The sequence below is a fragment of the Stenella coeruleoalba genome (genome assembly GCF_951394435.1).
Source record: "Stenella coeruleoalba genome assembly, chromosome: 5".
Lineage (NCBI taxonomy): Eukaryota > Metazoa > Chordata > Mammalia > Artiodactyla > Delphinidae > Stenella > Stenella coeruleoalba.
This window is the reverse complement of record NC_137150.1, coordinates 76,963,069-76,983,549: the sequence shown is the minus strand read 5'-3', so window position 1 is coordinate 76,983,549 and position 20,481 is coordinate 76,963,069. Positions and strand designations below refer to the sequence as shown.

The 20,481-nt window shown below is 39.7% G+C and overlaps 3 protein-coding genes across 5 annotated transcripts in view; 1 reads left to right on the top strand and 2 right to left on the bottom strand.

Moving 5' to 3' along the window:
* The window catches only part of FAM162A (family with sequence similarity 162 member A), a 37,241-nt gene extending 30,528 nt beyond the window's left edge, over positions 1 to 6,713 (top strand). The window contains exons 4-5 of the mRNA XM_079923410.1: positions 2,564 to 2,672; positions 5,398 to 6,713. Coding sequence (XP_079779536.1) covers positions 2,564 to 2,672; positions 5,398 to 5,490 — 202 coding nt within the window. The 3' untranslated portion in view covers positions 5,491 to 6,713. The remainder of the gene's footprint in view (positions 1 to 2,563; positions 2,673 to 5,397) is intronic.
* A 600-nt stretch (positions 6,714 to 7,313) lies between these two features.
* Positions 7,314 to 10,706, bottom strand: WDR5B (WD repeat domain 5B). The gene is made up of 2 exons (XM_079923404.1): positions 10,026 to 10,706; positions 7,314 to 9,558 (listed from the first exon to the last, which is right to left on the bottom strand). The coding sequence occupies exons 1-2, from the start codon at positions 10,222 to 10,224 to the stop codon at positions 8,495 to 8,497; spliced, it is 1,263 nt and encodes a 420-aa protein (XP_079779530.1). The 5' UTR covers positions 10,225 to 10,706; the 3' UTR covers positions 7,314 to 8,494.
* A 3,536-nt stretch (positions 10,707 to 14,242) lies between these two features.
* The window catches only part of KPNA1 (karyopherin subunit alpha 1), a 75,512-nt gene continuing 69,273 nt past the window's right edge, over positions 14,243 to 20,481 (bottom strand). The window contains exon 10 of one of the 3 annotated variants that reach the window (XM_079923403.1): positions 14,243 to 19,587. In XM_079923403.1, coding sequence (XP_079779529.1) covers positions 19,400 to 19,587 — 188 coding nt within the window. In that variant the 3' untranslated portion in view covers positions 14,243 to 19,399. The remainder of the gene's footprint in view (positions 19,588 to 20,481) is intronic. The other 2 variants (XM_079923402.1, XM_079923401.1) reach the window with 2 other exon arrangements.

Here is a 20,481-nt window from a genome sequence, read left to right as displayed (position 1 = left end):
TCTCATTGCTTTGGCTAGGACTTCTAAAAATATGTTGAATAAAAGTGGCAAGAGTAGGCATTCTTATCTTGTTCCTGATCTTAGATCTTTTCAGCTTTTCACTGTTGAGTATGATGTTAGCTGTGGGTTTTTCATATATTGCCTTTATTATTTTAAGGTATGTTCCCTTTATGCCCAGTTTCTGGAGAGTTTTTATCATAAACTGATATTAAATTTTTTAAATTAATTAATTAATTTATTTTTGGCTGCGTTGGGTCTTCGTTGCTGTGTGCGGGCTTTCTCTAGTTGTGGTGAGCAGGGGCTACTCTTCATTGCGATGCACGGGTTTCTCATTGCAGTGGCTTCTCTTGTTGCAGAGCACAGGCTCTAGGCACATGGGCTTCAGTAGCTGTGGTATGCGGGCTCAGTAGTTGTGGCTCGTGGGCTCTAGAGTGCAGGCTCAGTAGTTGTGGCACATAGGCTTAGTTGCTCCGTGGCATGTGGGATCTTCCTGGACCAGGGCTCAAACCCATGTCCCCTGCATTGGCAGGTGGATTCTTAACCACTGTGCCACCAGGGAAGTCCCGCTACTTTCATTTGTCTTTCTGTCTGCTGTTCTGTTTGGGTGATCTCCATTATTCTATCTTCCAGATCACTTATTCGTTCTTCTGCATTATTTAGTTTGCTCTTTATTGACTTTAGCCTGGTTTCACCTCAGCAGTTGAGTTGTCTAATTTTGATTGGCTCCTCTTTATAGTTTCTAAGTCCTTGTTACAGTGATCTGCATTTCTAGTGACTGCCTTTCTTAATTCCTCCAGCATTTTTATTACCTCACTTTTGAACTCGGGTTGTTAGACTGGAGAGGTCTGTTTCTTCAGTCTAGAGAAACAAACCAACTTGTTTGTTCTTTCAGGAGATTTCTCTTAATCTTTTAATTGGGAGTGGTTCCTATGTTTTTTCATTTTACTTATATTTCTCTGACTCTATGAATTTAAGGGAAACAGTTATCTACTGTGGTTTTGAAGGGCTATTTTTATGTGGGAATGACCCTGTGTAGCCTGTGTGAGTCCAGTATTTTTGGTGTGAGGGCTGTTTTTGGTATGGATGTCTGCCACATCTTTCCTCGATGTGTGTTGGCTGTTATCTCCTTCATAGTGGTGTGATTTGTGTTGTGGTAAGCAGAGTCTGCACTGGATCTTGTGTTGAGTGGGGCCTTCTCTTTGCTCTGTTGTTGTCACAGCCCTGTCATGGGCAGGTCTGTTCCCCAGTTGTTGGAAGAGAAGCCCTCAGGTCCGGTTCTAAGCTATGATGTGAGGTAGGCAGGAGTGGAGTGCTCCGGCTGGGAAAGGAGCTGCTGTGTATTCCCCCCCAGGAGCTGACTACCCAGACATGTGCTCTGTGACGTCGCCTGCCACCCACTGTGCAGGCTCACAAGTACACTGTTGTTGGTGTGGCCCTCAGCCCCGCCTCTGCTGTGGAGACACCGGTATTGGCTCTGATTTCAGCCCCACTTCTGTGTGTGTGCACCCACGAAGCCTGTTGCTCCTGGCACAGGACCCGTCTCAGCTACAGGAGAGCCAGTAATCAGCTCAGATTATCCCCAGGCGCTGCCACAGGCATAAATTCGCCGAAGTTGCACACCCGCAGGGAATCGCCTCAGATTTCAGCCCTACCTCTGTATGCGGGCAACCACCCAGCACTTGCACACTCCCAGAACTCATAGCGGCTAAGCCACACCCACTGTGAGCTCACCAAGAATGAGGCTGCTGTGGCAAGTCCCTGCCCCTACCTTAGCGTGCTGACAGTGGGGCTCCGGTGATGGGCATGGGCTGTGTCCTCCACACACTTCCAGTTGCAGCCTGGACTACACCTGAGGCCCTTCGGGCTGCCTCCGCACAGTCAAACTGAGTCTTCTCCTCGGGTTTGTCTGCTGAAGCCCAAGTTTCAGCCCTGAGCTGCTGCACACACACCAAAAGGCGCACGTCTTGGGCTGGGAAGTGCAGCAAGATGGCCAGGGCCACCTGTGCTGGTCTCTCTCTGTCCTGCCGACTGTATGCCGGCTGCTTCACTCTCCTCTGAGGCTTACTGTCTGTCCCCAGTGGACCTACCAGTCAGCTAAGGGGCCTCCCAGTGTGAGGGACCTTTTCCGCTTTCACGGCTCCCTCCCAAGGGTGCAGGTCCTGTCCCAATTCCCTTTTTTTTTCTTTTCTTTTGTCCTACCCAGTTATTTGGTGATCTTTCTTGCAGCTTTAGTTGTATGAGATCTTCTGCAAGTGTTCGGTGGGTATTCTGTGAGAATTATTCCAAATGTAGATGTATTTTTGATGTCTTTATGGGAGGATGTGAGTTCTATAATACCTCCTTCTATCTTCATCTACACCCCGTTATTGTGTTTCATATACAAAGTGAATTGTGAAAATGCTCCATCCTCCCCAAAGTCCTGTATGATCTCTAGGCCCCATCTCCTTTTTTATATGTACAGGCACTACTCTACTCCTGATTTGTGAGACACAGATTTATATCCTTCTGACAACTTCAGAAAGGGAAATTTTAACTTTCTCTCACGATCCCATTGTATTACTAGGTTTGAGATGCTCGATGCTGCAAAGAACAAGGTCCGGGTGAAGATCAGCTATGTAATGATTGCCTTGACAGTGGCAGGATGCATCTGGATGGTTATTGAGGGCAAGAAGGTGAGAGTGGACTTGCCGTCTATCTTTGTGTATTTTCCACAAAAAAACCTAGAGGAAGTCAGGGGTTGACCCTTGTATTTATTCTCTGTGATGAGGAGGCTACTTCCTACATGAGAAATGATAAGAAACAAAATAAAACATAGTAGGAACAAACCTGAGATATGATGCCTGGAGATAAATAGCAAATCCTAACTTTGGCAAGGTGAAGGACTAAATTAGTTTTGGTTAAGTAAAAAAAAGTGTTTAGTTATCACAGATGTCATAAGTAATGTAAAACAAGTAATATGACACTGGCATACTTACTAATAACTCCTTGCATGTCTGTAAAGCACTCTCATTTTTTTATTGATCCTCACTCTGCTCTTGGTGAGTGTTCTTATCACTGTTCTTTACCTGATGTTCAAACTGGGCCATATATCTAAGCTCCTAAGTGGTACATAGGAATTCAGGTCCAGAAATCCAGTCATTATTAACATCTATGTTACTGTCTTCCAAGTACCTTGCGGTTATCTTATTTAAACCTCACAACAACACTGCAAGATAGATAATTTGATTAGGACCTCATTTATAGATGAGGAAACATAGCTTAGAAACCTTTAGTAACTTACCCAAGTTCACACACATCTCCCTAATGGCAGAGCCACAGTTTGAACCTAGACCTGTCTAATTGAGGTGATGGTAAAAGTGCTCCCAGTTATTGATTGCTCATTATGTAACAGGTATTGTTAAACTTATTTAATGACCACAATAATTCTAAGAACCTAAGAGGTAGGTTCTCTTATTATCCATGTTTTGTAAAAGAGGAACCTGAAACTTAAAGATGTTAAATAATTTTCCCAATGTCACATAGCTAATAAGTGGCAAGACAAAAAAGTGGAGCCAAGTTTGCCAGTTACCAAACTGCATATATACTGTCTTGTGATTAAAATAGTTATTTTTATATGCGGCAGTACTGGCCAAGGCGTTACTTTAACACCATGTCTAATTCTATATATCACAGCTTCCATGTGGAAAGAGATGTCTCATATCTGTTGTTAGGTATTTAAAGGGTTCTTCTGCAAACCCAGTGGTAACTGACATCCTTATCCCCAGTGAGTCCAGAGTAAAAGAAATGAACTTCTGGCTCTCTTTAGAGTCTTGGAATAGAAGATACTGACCATTTAGGCTGATGTTATGGGAGCACGAAGGGCAAGTGTGGAGGCCTGGGTGAATTTCTCTTGACTACCCTGTTCCTGCCCCACTTCAGTATTTTTTCTGTCTCCCTCTTTGACTTTTCATGCTTAGCTCTCAGACTGAACCTGCAGAAGCATGTAGACAGGACATAGGGCTTTCTAGAATTCTGAGAAATCTGCATTGCTTTTGTCTACTTGATTATACTAGCTGAGTTTATTTATTTTTTAATAAATTTATTTATTTGTTTTTGGCTGCATTGGGTCTTCGTTGCTGTGCACGGGCTTTCTCTAGTTGTGGCGAGTGGGGCCTACTCTTCATGTGGTGTGTGGGCTTCTCACTGCGGTGGCTTCTCTTGTTGTGGAGCATGGGCTCTAGGTGTACGGGCTTCAGTAGTTGTGGCTCGTGGGCTCTAGAGCACAGACTCAGTAGTTGTGGCACATGGGCTTAGTTGCTCCGTGGCATGTGGGATCTTCCCGGACCAGGGCTCGAACCCATATCCCCTGCATTGGCAGGCGGATTCTTAACCACTGTGCCACCAGGGAAGTCCTACTAGCTGAGTTTAAATACTCCATAAACAAATCACTTCTGAGGTCTTTCCTAGCCTCATCCAAGGGTATACGCTGTATAGCTTAAAGAGTTCCTCTCCTGTTCTATACTATAAAATTTTATTATTTCTCTTTTATGGAACTATCCGTTTCTAAAAAGTTGGTAAATGCTACTGGAATGAAGAACTTTTGAACTTAATGTGATTTAGAAGACAGAAATTAGCCATTGTGTTTTGTCCTCTCCATCAACTTACCAGTCCGATTCTCCTCCCCTCCCCATACTTAATTCTTTACATGTGAAATCACACAGATAGAAGAAAATACCACCTTATAGGGTGCTGTCTTCACTCATTTGGTATAAAAAATTTGAGACTGGTCTGTTTATGTAAGCTTCAAAGAGATGTAACAAGTCACAGGGAGGGAAATAAGGGAAGAGGATGGTTGTTTCTTCTCCACTCCTGTTTGCTCTCAAAGGATGGAAAAGCAGGGTAGACACTGCTGGGAGTCATCAGTGGTAGTATTTGGTGAAGTCTGGGATTCCCAAAGCTGAATGTTTTTGGTACAAGAGGAGTAAGGAACTAGAAGGGTGTGAAAATATACAAGTGAGTTGGGGAAGGAGAAATGGTAGCAACAAAGAAAAGTGAGAGGAGGGAAAAAAGGGATAGAAATGGAAACAAGAAGGTATTTAATACTAAAAAGAGGAAAAGAGAAAGACAAGGGAATACATTATAAAGGGAGAAGAGAGGCTGGAAGATTTGAAGAAAGGAGGCCAGAAAGGAGGAGAAGGTAGAGGTGTGGCATTTCTCTCTGGTGCTTGAATGGGTGAGCTGCTGTTCTAGGAAGGCTCAGAGGAGGCAGAAGGCGCGTGGAGGGGCTGCTGTGCCCGGAGCACAAGCAGCCAACCCTTCCATGCCTGTACTTCCCGTGTCAGCCTGCTGGCGTCAGTGCAGTGACATCCTCCCCAGACCAGCATAAATAATCACTTGTTCAAATTGGTTTCACTTTAGGGTGCCAAAAGACACGAGTCTTTAACAAGCCTGAACCTAGAAAAGAAAGCTCGTCTGAGAGAAGAAGCTGCTGTGAAGGCCAAAACAGAGTAGCAGAGATATCCATGTTGGCTGGATTTTGAAAATCTAGAAACAATGTTGCAGTAACAGGCCTTATTAAAATGAATGTATGAGTTCCCTAATTCTGCTCTAGAGCTACAAATAAATTTTCTTAAAGAAATGACTTGTCTATATTTTACGGCTTTGATCCAGGTTAAATGCAGCCTCAGCTTTTTTGAGAAAATGAAAGAATGAAAAGTGAGACAACTTACTTGAACTTTAATATTAACTCTTCTTTAGAGAGTCAGGTCCCGTACCTTACTTTAATTCCCATTACCAAAGTGACATCTCCCCAGAAGCCAAATGGTTTCTAGTTCTGCATTTCTCTCTCTTCAGTGTCCTCATTTCTGAAGAGATAAGGAGGGCCAGCTGAGTACACTGCCCAGGTGCACGTTGGAGAGCTAACTTCCCCAAATACCCTGGTGTTTCTCGAGAGCCCTGGGAAGCAGCCAGACCACACTATGCCTTTGTCAGGTGTGCTGGAAGACAGAGGCTTTTAGGAGAACAGTCTTTGAAAAAGTCCCGGCAAGGTGATGACGGAGGTCTGGCCACAAGTTTCTGAGGATTTTGAAATCCCAGCACTATGGAGTCGCTTGGGGCCAGCACAGTCACCTCTTTTGCTCCATGGCTTACAATTCCCAACCGGTCCTTTTTCTTCTGCCTTTACACTAAATTTCTCAGTTATGAATATCTATCAAATGCATTTTCTTATTAGTGCTGAAAAATAAGCATTTGCATCTGGTATGTATCTTACTTACAGTTCGACGAGGGTGCCAGGTTGTCTCACATTTAGGTATGGATGCTGGTTTCTATTTAAGTATTTCACTTATTCTCATGTGCTTCAATAGTATTAACAGATGGCAGGTCCGCATAAACATCCCAACCTGCTGGTTCTCTTCAGAGGGTTATAGCAGATTAAAAAGTAATATATGCAGCTGTTTGGGAATTTGGTTTAATAAAATACTCAGTAAAATGTAATGCACCACTCTACCTACAGCTTCATAATCTATCTGATGATGTTAATTGTGTCTGTCTATATACTTTACAGTACTTCAACCTTAGCTTCATTTTAGATATCAAGCTCTTTGATTTTTATCACTTGCAAATTTATCATCAAAAAGCATTGCTTTGTGTACATTTTAGCAGATTAGTTTTTCTTGATTATTTTGGAACACTTATGTTACGTCTTATCTAAATACGGGTTTTAAATATGGGTAAAATCTAATGTACTTCTTTTTAAAAGTGTATCATCTTTCTTCATAGAACAATACCATTTTTAACTTCTAAAGAAGCATTTTAAAGTGTTGTATCTTGGAGATATATTGTAATAAAATGTATGATTAAGTCAAAGCTCAAAAATGCTACCATACAGCAAGAATTTATATAATCATTTCTCATTTTGTGTCAACTCTCCTATTCAATAACTTATAGTGACTACCTCTTTTTGGGTTAAATATAAATTTCATGACCAGTATTTAGGGCCTGCCCCTATCTAATCCCACTTCTCCCAGTACCCTCACTTATTAACTTCTTAGCAGTCACTCACCACTAGTAATTCTAGTATCTTATATTGCTTACAACTTGTCAAGCAGATATTTCATGAGCACTATTAAAAGCAACAAGGGCAAAACTGTCTTCTTTTATATTCTATAATACATACTTTCAATTAAGTGATCATTGTACTATGTTTTGCTTAATTCCTAGATTATTTTTTCATGTTTATCATGTCTCTATAGGTAAAATGGGCAGAAAACATTTTCCACTTCATATTTCCTGTAAGCCCTATTTGAATAAAGTTAACATGTGAGGCTATGGTTAGATACTTTTAATCAACAAAAATAATAGTATAGGGAATTGACTCCAAAAACTTATTGAAAGCAGGCAAGGAATGAAGTTGTGATGGTGGTATAATTCATTGTCATTCATCAAACATTTCTTGAGTCTCTCCTATATACAAAAAGTGAGAATACAAAGATAAATAAAACATACTTGACTCTGCAGAGCTCATAGTTTACCAGACACATGGCCCATGAAACCATTACAACACAAATTGGTAAATGATATATTTTGAATTTTATAACAGAAGCTATAGCAAGAAGCAAGAAAACCGAATTCAGCTGTCAGCTGTGGCTGGAGGCAGGCAGCCAGTGATGATTACACAAAGTGGTGATTTTCTGAACTGAGTCTGTAGCATGGGTAGGGTTAGGTCAGACCTAATGAAACAGAGCAGCCTCATTCAGACATTGAGCTTGCCCTGAGAATCAGGAGAGGGCAGTCTGACGAGGTAGTGAGAGTTCCTTCAGTAAAATGCCTTTATAATTTTGTTTATTTGGTTTATTTTTAATTTAAAATTTAAAGTTTTTAATTTGGTTTTATTTTTAATTTGGTTTATTTTTAATTTTTATTTTGATAAAAACTTAAAACTTTTAGATCCTCAGAACAAACACAACCATTGCTTATTTTTCCCAATTTACAAACTTGATTCCATGGACCATTTCACGTCCCATCATGGAGGCTATCACTTAAAGTGTATGAGTGGCATCTGACATAAATCTCCAATCCACCACCATCCTAGGCTTATTCTCTTAATTCACCTGATCGCCCAAACCAAATACCTTGGAGTTATTCCAGACTCCCTTGCTCCCCTCATTTAATCAGTCATCCTGTCTTGTGAGCCTTACTTCTAAATTTTTGTCAAATACAGTGATCCTCTAGAATAGTCACTGAGAGGAACAGAATGAGAATCTGCTCAAGGACAGACACGAGAGATTAATAACAGACCTTAAGATTAAAGTCAGAAGCCCTGGGATCTAGACTTGCTTTTCCAACTGTGTTGCTTTGCAAATTGAGGTTATAGGTCTTAAAATCTTGTAATTCAAGGCAATGTTTTTTAAAAAATACAAAACCATGCCAAAATTGAGAGGAAACCATCTTTTAAAATACCTAACTTTTTTTTTTTTTTGGCCAATCTGACTCTACTACTTGATTTCTAAAAGGTTTAGTAATTACTCATCCACAATTTAACTGTTTTGTCATTTCCTAATGCTGCTGATGCAATGATGTTTTCTGTAGGATGACAAGCTGCTGAGATTACGACATCTGTATGGCCTTGTAATTTCTGTACAATCTCTTTAGTCTGAAGGTTCCAGATATAAACCAGGTTATCCTCTGAACCAGACACAATCCACTTTCCACCAGTAACTGAAAAACTGGCAAATATGCAGTATTTCTCGTTCTTGTGACCAGTATATGTCTTCAGGCATCTGCCTCTGCTATAATCCCATAGTTTAAGAGTATTGTCCAAAGTTGCAATGAGAATATATTTACCATTTGGAGAAAATTTTACAAAAGAGACAGGAGGGTTATCATCATCAACAAGTGTTTTTAAACACTGACCTGATGCAGCATCCCAGATTCGACAGACACCATCATAGCTACCTGACACTATCAAGGACCCGCTACAATTAAAGTGAACAGCAGAAACTGGGTCAGAATGAGCAGACAAAGTCTTAAGGCACTTTCCTGTTTTCTCCTCCCATATTTTCATGCTCTCATCAAAAGATCCTGAAATGATGAGGTTAGATGGTGGATTGAAATTACAGCAAAAAACATAATCACTGTGCCCCGTAAGCGTTTTCAAACATTTTCCAGATCTCACATCCCAAATCTTTAGAGTTTTATCATCTGAGGCAGAAACAAGACGACCGGAATCTGATGACCAGGCAACATCTGATATTTCCAGATTGTGTCCTTTAAGTGTTTTCTCATTTTTTCCATCATAGGCTCCCCAAATTATAATTACTTTATCAGCAGAAGAACTTGCCAGCCATTCTCCATTAGGACTAAACTTAACTGATGATACTGCTTCCGTATGTCCCACCAGAGTAAATTTCAGAGCATAGTTTGGTTTTTCAGACACACGCTTGCTCAGATTGGCTGATGAGAGAGCCGACTCTGCTTTGGCACCTCCTGACTCCTTTGTAGTCATGACTCTGAAGCTCCAAGTCTGTAGGCTGGCTAGATGTTCCGGTCCTGAACCAGGCAGCCAGTATTTTGGCCCTTCTGTCCAGTAAAATGAAGATAAAAAACATCGGACTCAAAAAACAAAAAATCAACAAACTAAAAAACGGTCTTTTAGTGACAATAATTTCTGGATCGTTTTTAAACTGCAATATACACTGATACAGCAGCACGGCTTGGACCGCTTCAGTTTTTCCTCGCTTCTTCCTCTGTAAACAAATACTTGAGAAATACTATTAAAAGGGTCCTGTGCGCTGTCGGCAAGTAAGGTATTACTGCTGGGTATTCTGCGAATGTATAAAGCGGTCCAAAGCTGCACGCGGAGGGGTGGGGCGAGGGGGGTGGGGCGAGGGGGGGTGGGAATCTACAGAAAGTATTTCTCACCGCTCCTCCCCCCAGCTCTGAAATGTTTGCGACTACTGAGCACCCCTACCCGCCAGACTTTAGGTACTCTACTTGAGCATGAATGAATCACCGCTTTAAACAGATTTCAGAAGCTAAGCGAAAACCTGCGTGAGTTCGGTTCCCTGAGGTCCAGGCCTGTGGCTCACTCTCCACACCGCTCCGCAGCGAACTAACGCGAGGGCAGCACAGCCGGGCGCATGCGCAGAGGGTGCCCTTCCACCACCACTTCCGAACCGAGGTGACTTGTGGGGGAAGCCCGCTTGCGCTTGCGCAAAAGAAAGCCCTGAGGTTTTCTTCCGGCATTCTGCACCCTCGCCGTCCACGCGCGGCCAGTGAGCTGCGTTCTTGGGCGAGAGGGAAAGTGAACAAGGCTTCTTCCAGATCTCACTGGCTAGCGTAGGAAGCAGTGAGTATTTCGAAGAACATTCATTACTTTTTGGAAACCGTGTGACGAGAACGGACTGAATTTTGCGATGCCGGTAGCTGCAGGGTTAAGCCCGCATTTGGATGTAAGGCGCTCAGACCGCGCGTTTCTTAGCAGACCGGTGCCCACCCAGCGCCGATGACTGCGTAAGCTCCGGCTGCACAGGTGGCTTTCATTCTGTTCTCCACCTGCTGTGGTGTAGAGCCTGGTGGGGGGTACGAAAGGCTGCAAGTAGGCGAGGGGGACGTAGCTAAATTTACGCCCAGATTGTAAGACTTCTGATTTAAAAAGTGTTCCCTGAACGTTTCGGGAAGGATAAAGAATATGTGTTAGGGGCCTTTAAAGGCCAGTGCCCACCAGGTAGCCCGACATGGTAGTGCCGGGGGAAATGAGAAGACGTTTGTCTTAGCACTTCCTTATGGTTTAAATTTTCCAAAGACAAAGAAAGTTCAGATCTGCATAGGTGTTTGGAACGGAAAAGGTGGAATGGGTTAAGAAATGTGTAAGGTTACTCGTAACTAGGCTTTAGCCAGCCCTCCCTACTTTCAAGAAATGATTAGTGGCTGTGAAGTACGTGAAGGATAGATGCTTTTCAGGTGTAAATTACTCTTTAAACAAGAATAAGTTTACCAAAAATGGAAGCCTGACTATTTTCTCCAATCCTGTATAGTCTGTCCCTTGGTATCTACAGGGAATTGGTTCCACGACACCCTCCCCCCCGCCCCGCCACACATCATACCAAAATCCACTGGACGCTCAAGTCTTTTGTATAAAATGCTGGAGTATTTTCATATAACCTACTCACATCCTTCCCTATACTTTAAATCATCTCTAGATTACTTAAAATACTTAATACAAATGCTATGTACATAGTTGTCAGGATGAAGCAAATTCAAGTTTTGCTTTTTGGAACTTTCAGGATTTGGGGGGGAAGATTTTTGATCTGTGGTTGGTTGAATGTGAGGATGTGTAACCCACATATAGGGAGAGTCGACCGTAATTGCTCAATAAAGAGTGCCCAAGAGAGGCTGTTAGTGTTGTTTGAAAGGTTTTCCTGGTAGCCAGTTGAAGTGAAGAGGCAAATGTGTCTCATGATGTTTTCTGTCAGTCACCAATTAAAGCATTTGGAAATAAAGGGTCTCCTGTCCTATACATACTGGGGATAATTTAAAGTCTTGCTTTCATAAGGCACAACAGCATAATTAGATCATCTAGAATAAACTAGTAAAAACCTCATTACTTAAAGACTGTACTACTCTAGTTTGGAATGTAGACAGGAATTGACTTAGCTAGTGCAAATTAACAGTGTAAACACAATGTGGTGCTGAGAATGGGAAGAGCATCTTTAAAATGGTTTGAAGCATCCATTTTTATACATTATCTTAATCTGATTAAACTCCACCTCCTCCCTCTCCTTTCCTCCTCCCATTTGCCAGGGTTAGAGTGATTTTTACTGGGAAGCTTAGAAACACTCTAAATAACTCATTAAAAAATAAATTTAAAAGCACTTCACAGAACATAGGCTTTGTTTCAAAGAATATAAGTAAATCTGTATTTTTGCAACAGAGTAAAGAAAGGCAATTAGACAAGGTAAACACATGGTCTGAGGGCTAAGATGGGTGTTGGTACTGGAGTATATTTAGCCCACTAGAAATACCACAAGCATGAGGGAGAGAGGGGGCACACAATTAAGAATGTGTTGACAGGAATATCCAGAAATGATTTTGTGTCAGATTTTCCCAAAATTTGAGTGAGAGATTTCAGTATTAAAATTCATTTCTTGGTGTCTGCAGTGTTTTTATGAATAGCATCAGGAAGTCGTGTAAAGAAAAAGCTATGAACATAACTAGTTAAGTCTTTATTCATTAGTCATGTTCTAATACTAACATGTAGTCCTAATATTGTAGTCCGTATGGATTAGGACAAAGAATTAGTTTACTTCCTTGGGAGGAGGGGAGCATCAGCAACTGTGGAGGGTGTAGGAATAGGGAATACTGATACAAATAAATCCAAAGTGGCTGAGACCATAACTAGAGATTTGCATTTGGGGCTCTCAAGCAAAATTCCTTACTCGGTCCCGTTTTTAATCATTTCTATTTTTGCTACTTTTAATCTTCACCAGATAGGGGATTTGGAAGTTTCTCTCCCATTAAAGTTTCTTTAAATTTCCCATAGAAGTTTTAGAACTGAAAGTCTCATCTGTGGTTGAAAGGTTTATTCTCCTTGCCACCCAGTAAAGTTGCAATTCTAAGTAGAAATATTGCCACAAATGGGTCATTTTTTTTTAATTCTAAAAAAATTGGGGATGGGGGGGTGGGTATGTGTGTCAGACCTTAAACACGGCCTGGGAGTGATTCCTATACTGAGGAACAACTTGACTGACGTCCTTCGTAGCAACTGATTACCAAATCCAGACCTCAAAAATCAAGCATAATAGAACTCTATACATACCCAGTTGCCTAAGACCACTAGCAATTTAAATATACAAGCATCTCTTTGGGCTAAATATGGGGTGGCCATGCAACTTATCTAAACTGAGACTTCTTTAAAGTGAAACGGGGCACTAAAATAATTAACAGGTGTTGATTTAAAAACTGGGACTGCCCCCAGCAAATCAGACCAGTAAGTGTGGACTTCCCAAGAGGGCTCTCCTCATTATCAGAAGTTAATCTTGGAAGATTCTACACTCTTTGTATACTAATTTGCACTCCAGCCTTCGCAGATCTCTCCCCACCACTGTGGTCTTCTGGGTTTCTATTTTCTCCTTACCCATAAATAATGCTGGGGCCAAGTGTTTTAGATAGGGCAGTGATCCATATTGTGGGCACCCGCTGGGCTCCTTTGGCTTCCTCAGGTTAAGTGGGTATAGATAAAGGAATTTAGAGAGTAATTTCATTCTTTGGAAAAACATTCAAGATCACAGAAATGACCATTATTGATTTTTAATTAGAAAAATACTTTTTTTAAAAAAAAGGTCATGAAGAACCTAGGGGTTAAGATGGGAATAAAGACACAGACCTACTATAGAATGGACTTGAGGATATGGGGAGGGGGAAGGGTAAGCTGAGACGAAGTGAGAGAGTGGCATGGACATATACACTACCAAACATAAAATAGACAGCTAGTGGGAAGCAGCCGCATAGCACAGGGAGATCAGCTCTGTGTTTTGTGACCACCTAGAGCGGTGGGATAGGGAGGGTGGGAGGGAGGGAGATGCAAGAGGGAAGAGATACGGGAACATATGTATATGTATAACTGATTCACTTGGTTATAAAGCAGAAACTAACACACCATTGCAAGGCAATTATACTCCAATAAAGATGTTTTAAAAAAATACTTTTTTTCAAAATGGCAAATGAAATAGGGGCAACAGTCATCTAAGCTAGCTTTAATAAACTTGTAAACCCTACAATTGTGTACTATGGATGATAGTGTAGTCTGCAGGAACTAAGACTGTTTTAAGATTTTTTGTTTTCAGAAAAAATACCTGGTCAGTGGAATGTCAAAAATGGTAGAGAAGCAATCACAGAATGAATAAATACATCTTTCTGTTTCTACTGATTTGTCACTTAAATTGGAAGAATGTATAAAGAAAGTATTCTCATGCAGCAATACATATAATGTGTAAAAATGAAAAACATTTAATAGCCTAATAAGGCAACCACCACTTCCACATTGGTTGGATATAATTGGCAAAAAAATGTTTTCTTTTTAGAGTATGCCAGAAGAGACTGATGAGCTATTTCTGGTGTATATATAAACATGGTATTGATTATATATTAGTTACCCTGTAAAATATACCCATTAACTTTTCTCAGAAGGCATAGGGTTTTTTGGGGGGGTTTTTTTGTTTGTTTTAATATAACAAACCTGTGTTATGACAGCGTTTGCTTTTGTAAACTTCAGGTCAAATTATGTCTCCTGAAAGGGAACTACATATAAAACACTTAAATTTTGAGACACTAAAGAGTTGCTAATCCTTGTTTCAAACAGCAGCATAAAGGAATTCCTTTGAGCTTTCTTTGGTACCCAAGTACCCTTTACTAATATCACATAGATGCACATTCCTTCAGTCATTTAATATTTATTGAATGTCTACTGTGTGCAAGGCACTCATCCATGGCCTGACCAACCACATTCAAGTACAAAGAATCATTAGAACCAATTCCAAATCAAAGTGTAGGAACACTTTGAGAAAGGACAGAGTGGTCAAAATGACGAGGTAAGCAGAACATACTCAACAACATACATTAAAAGGTCATTTTTTTAAACTTTGGACACTCCTGTGTTGACACTCCTTTAGGAAGCTGTGTTAAATTCACATCCATGGATGGCACTGCTTTCTATGGCAGCGTTCTTTGTTCCAAAGCCTTTCCCTCTCTGTCAGTACTTCCTACATTTGAGTTTGTTGAATGGAAACATGTTTCTGAGTTTAGCCATTATGCTTCTAAACTCAAAATCAATCATTTATATATTATTTTTAACTTGTCAGGTCATACAGAATTTTAGCACCACAGAAGGGGAAAGATGTTTGGACTGAGAGGGTCTACACTCCAGATTATGTAACCTAAAAGCAATTCATACCCGATTTAGTCATTTCAAGGGGACTGATAAGGAAGAACGAGAAAGAATGGCCCAACAAAACAAGAGTTGGCCCCGCTATGGTTGCTGTGTCTTGTTCTGGGAATTCTTGGCACAGAACACCTCACTGTGACTACTGCTTTCTTCAAGACACACAACCTGCAGGGCTCTTCCCCACCTTTAGACAGTGTCCAAGGGCTGTGACCTTGAGGCAAAGTAAATTCTCCTAAGTGTTGATTTTGTCACTATAACATAATGACAATTATCCACCTCAAAGAGCAGTTGAAGGATTAAATGAGAAAAAGTGAAAGCCCTTACTTAGCCAGGCACCTGGAACACAACAATGGTTCAAATAACGACTAGTTGCCTTTATGTGACCTGTAGGAAAACAGACTGGGACTTCCTTGTCTACCCCTAGCTGAAAACAGAATGGAACTTCATCTACCCTTAATCCTTTCTTATTACCCCAAAACTTCCAGATGAATTTTATGTCCAGTAGCAATCTGATATTTTTAGAATCAGCATATAATTTATTTTACTTTATCACATTCTTCTGATGCTCTGGTACCCACTGTTGCTACCTATCCTTTTCTGACAATAAAGCATGTTACAGAATATTCTCCAAGTTAGAGCAGACTTACTGTACTAGTAGTACTACATCTGCCTTCAATTACTTCAGCTTCTTAAAGATATATACGTAACTTTAACTTTTGATGATAGAAAAAGATAGCCAAGAATATTTCCCAGCGGGGTAGATATATATTTACTCTGCTCACCTCACAACAGAAGAAAATGGTTCTGTTAACTTCAGATGGCAAAAAATTCAGATTTGAGACTTCCATATATATGTATACCTGTCTCTGCAAATGAGCAAATTTTGGAATGTAGGAGGTAGAACATAGTAAATAAATATGAAAAGCAAATAATACCTCTTTCTAAAAGTGGATCCCTTTTCTTTAGTGAAAATCACCCTTAGACATCACAATTTCTAATATATGTAAAAAGCCCCAAGCCCTTAAACAGCTATAATGACTTGCCTATTGATATAAAAATGTTCACAAAATTCATTAGCGAGAAAGAAAAATTCTTCAACCTGAGGAAAACTCTTTCATAATGCAACCCCAAATTGGGGTATTAAATAACTGAAATATTTATTTAGCACTAGAGAAGTAAATTCATAGTTGCCCGTGGGTGGCCATGTACAACAAAGGATAGTTGACAAAGTTTGATTAATAAAATATACTACATATTTTTCCTTATGCAAAGTCAGCAACAATCTGGAATAATTCAGATTTATTATGGGATAACTGTTAAAGTTTATATCTGTAACAATAACGATGAAAAATGACCCAGATCCCATTCAGCTTTATCTGGCAGATGGAAGGAACAATCCTAGGGCAATAGAATTTTCGAAAACAGTACAGCTGATATAAGTTAAGTTCAAAAGGGTTCTAATTACTTAGTGACAACATGAATTAAATGTTCCATGGAGAACTCTGTCTCCTAATTCTCACCATTCTTCGTATCTATCATCTTTACCTTTTTTGGTGTCTCTCAATCTGGCCGTTATCTACCTCCTGGTCCTTCAGATACAAAGTGCCTTTACATCCCAAATGTTATCAATGCTTTTTTTCCCACTAAAGTTCTCATTTCAAAGAATACACTTTGAAAGTTTGGAGGAGGAAGAAAAGGAAAGGAAAGTAAAATCAAGCCACTTCCCACCCCCACCCCATCAGTATATTAAACTACAGAAGAGTTTTCCTGTGTTGAAATTAGCATGCTTTTTTTGTAATAAGTAACATCTTAGTGATAAGATTATACAATAAAGTAAATTGATACAATCTGCCAGGTAGAGAACTAAAAATAGGACTTAACAGCTACCTCCTAAATGTCATCCTATTACCAAAAAGGCTGCTTTATCAGTTACAACAATTATGCTGGGATTTAACTTTTTATCAATTCCAACTTTTATATTAAAAAAAATTCATTGCAAAAAATTAGCTCGTTATCTCATGGCTCATGAACTTCTAGGACAGGAGCAAGATAAATTCCTCTTGTTTTAGACAGAAAATAGACATTAGTTAAATGGACTTTCTTTGTTTTAATTCATTCATTGAGACACCTGCAATTGCTAGCAAAAATTCCCAATGTATGCTCTTCTTGCTAACTTGGGGAAATAATTTTGTTTTATATTTTTTCCATTCAAATTGGTTTATCAAAATGAGCTGAAATTTTTAAAATTATCCAATAGAAGGTACATGATTTAAAACATCCTAGAGAAATGTGTTACCAGTAATTTACAATTTAAAAAAACTCAGCCACGAAAAAGTCAAAGCTAAAAACAAGATTTTTACTATGAATCAGTGTTTATATTACCCTTCTGAAAGAAGTTATATTTTAATGTGATGTAAAGGCAACATTGAAAGTTTTTCTTTAAATTAACCACCTAATTTGTCCCTAAAATTACAAAGAATCAAAGTCTTTTACAGGTCAAGTGCAGTAAACTAAAATGTTCTTTCAGCACAAAGCAGCACTAGAAAAAGTAACAGTTATAGATGGGAGTTGACTAGTTTTGCGTGGCTGCTCCATCAGTAACAGACAGACATCAGACGGTATCCATCCAGAGCACAGACACAGTTACAGACTAGATGCAAAAAATGCATCACACGCTTGGCTGATAAATGTCCTCTGTTTTTGTATCTTTCTACTTTGAATGAAGTGGATTTTTTAAAGTTTAAATCAGATCACGTAAGTTGGCTGCTTAAATAACATGATGAGGTATGAAAGCTCTGAATGTCCCTAAAGTTCAGCAGGATTTACCAGAGACATAACAGCTTGCCAGGGGAACTTCCAAATAGTTATGCTTTGGGGTTATAATGAATTCTAGAAGAGGACAAAATTAAAGAGGTTTAATAAAAGGATATTCTCTGAAAAAGTGAGCAACTTTTCCTTCAGAATTCATTTTGAACAGCACATCAACAAAAAATCTTCTCTGATAATATATCCCAACATTGAGTCAAGATGGCCAACTAGCACCAAGAAGTCGTATTGAACTCAGTTGCAGTTCTCTTGGCAATTAAGCTTATTTTTTCATTCCAGTCTGAGCACAAATGTGGATCACTGAAGACAGTACTGGAAGCGCCATTTGCAGGTAGAGATTGCAGTCATCATTTAATGAGCCAGAACGTAGAACTGTTTTTATTTTATGGAGGGGACTTGACTGGGTAGTACTAGTAGGAGATGAAATGAAATGATTAGGGAACAATGAGGTTATAAGAAAAAGATCACTGCCCTTATTTGGGTTAAACAGGTCATGTCCAGAAGATGGTTATTTAAGATAAAGATGTTACTTATGTGCAGCATGAATACATTAGAATCCAGCTGCACCCAACTAAGGGAAAAAAAAAAAAGAATTCCCTAAGTAACCTTTAAAAGCATGTGTTACTTGCCAGTCACAGAGGGGAAAAGCACCTAGGGTGAACTCCAATTTAATGAGGACCTTGATCAGGACCACAAAGCCTGAAACATTTGTTTTAATGCAGAAACACAGCCTCTAGTCACACTGGTTAAGTTTGGGAAAATCAGAGGGCTTTTTTTTTTCTATTTGTTTTTAACTTGTTTATTGAATTACAGGATACGGTTTCGATCACTAAGGATTCTAAGTCTTCATACCAGCAATAGAATTGAACCACTTCCAAATCCTAAGACACATAAGACCAAAGAGAAGCAGTAGCCATACAAATTAATATGTGCCCCTCTCCTTTTTGCTCTAAGGGAATCTTCAAACCAGTATCACATTTAAGAGTCAAAGTGTTAATTCTTCAGCATTCCTGACAACTAGAAAGCACATTCACTGAAGGCTGAAGGTGAGGGAGCGGATGGTTGAATATCTGTGGAGAATGGCGCCAACAGAGGAAAGAAAACCATCCAATCTCAGTAAGGATTAATGCAAATTTGGCTAGAAAAAGCCACCAGGTAATCCAAGGGTTCACTGTGGAAGAACTCATGAAAAGTACTCTGAAGTACATAACAGGTCTAAACATCTCCCTTGTTGCAAGTAGTTGTGTGAAATTCAAGATAAAGGTTTAGTCTCATCTTTTAATGTATTTTTTCCCACATTAAAGGGAATGAGGAGTCCTCTTTTTTCCCCCAGAAAAAAAAAAAAGGGAGCCACATTATTATGTGTATATTCCCATGACTCTAATATATAAGTGCGGATCTCCACAGCCTAGGGGTTTTCCATAAGAGAGCGGGCCGTTCTGGTTACCCTTTTATTAGAAGGGTATTCCACCACAGAGAGCCAGAGGTTTTCCAGATGTGTGTAAGAGAGCAGGTGCGCAAGGCAAGCAAATGAGCGCAAACAGTATTATGGAAAACATTTGAGAAGTTAGCTCCATGAGGACTGTGGGCTCCACAAGAGGACTCGACTGGGTAGCCTGGTCTGACACGGGGACATGAAAGCAGAGTATTGCTTCAAAGCTGGAAACCTTCCATAGGTGCCTCACACTGCTGGAAGATGTACTGCTGCTGGCTAAGGTCAACCTGGGGTGCAATGCTGCTGTCTTCATCCTCGGTCCCGAAGTAATGCTCAATGAGATCAAAGGCCTTCTGGTAGATCTCTTGGTTTTCATGACTCTGTAAGAATTCAATTTTATCCAGACCTAGAATGAAGAATTAAAAAAAAAAAATCTGTTGTATATCTGTTGGAAATTCTAATAAAACTGTATTTTGCCATGTCTCTTTCCTTGACATAAAAGGAAGATTCTCTGTATCTCATAAGCATCTTGCAGCAACATAGAAAACATTGCTGGGATTACATCTGAATAATACTATTGCAAACTGACATCTTAAACATGTGTGCAAGAAACAGCCAGTCCCCAGAAGCAGCAGTTTCCATAACAGTCACATCATCCTGTGCCCAAGGCCAGGAACAGAAGTTTTCCTATTGGACTGTGTCTGTGGCCTAATTTATTCTTTGCTCTGGTTCTATCTACCTAGGCCCTGAGCTATCCAATATCATTTCAACACATGTGTAATATCCTTAAATCAATCAGAATCAATTTCTATTGCTTAAACTAAGAAGTCTAACCAGAACAATTAGCCAACACATACTCCTCCCTTTATTAAGTTTAAGCACATCTGAGCTAGGCTTTCTTTTACCTATAGCCATAAGCAATCTAACTGCTACAGCGATACTGGAAATAAATGTTAACACTGCTCAGAAGAAAAAAATACATATTCATATATGTATCCATATATATATATATATATATATATATATATATATATATACACACACACACACACACACACACACATCCAAAAATTAACAAAAGTTCTCTCCTATGGCAAAAGATCTGGGTAGAGGAACATTTGTCTTTTCATACATTTCAAAATTTCTTACACTAAGCAGGAATATAGTTTTTATAATCAGGCCTTTAAAAAATGGTAAACTGTTAAAGTCATTTTGGAAAACAATTCTGCATTATCTGATAAATTTGAAGATGAATGTGCCCTATGATCCCTAATTCCAATTTTAGGAATAAACAAACCCT

Coding starts and splice junctions, on each gene's coding strand:
- WDR5B (XM_079923404.1), bottom strand. CDS start 10,224: ATGCCGGAAGAAAACCTCAGGGCTTTCTTTTGCGCAAGCGCAAGCGGG. Junction 9,559..10,025: donor AGGGAACCGAACTCACGCAG/GTTTTCGCTTAG, acceptor TTTACTGGACAG/AAGGGCCAAAATACTGGCTG.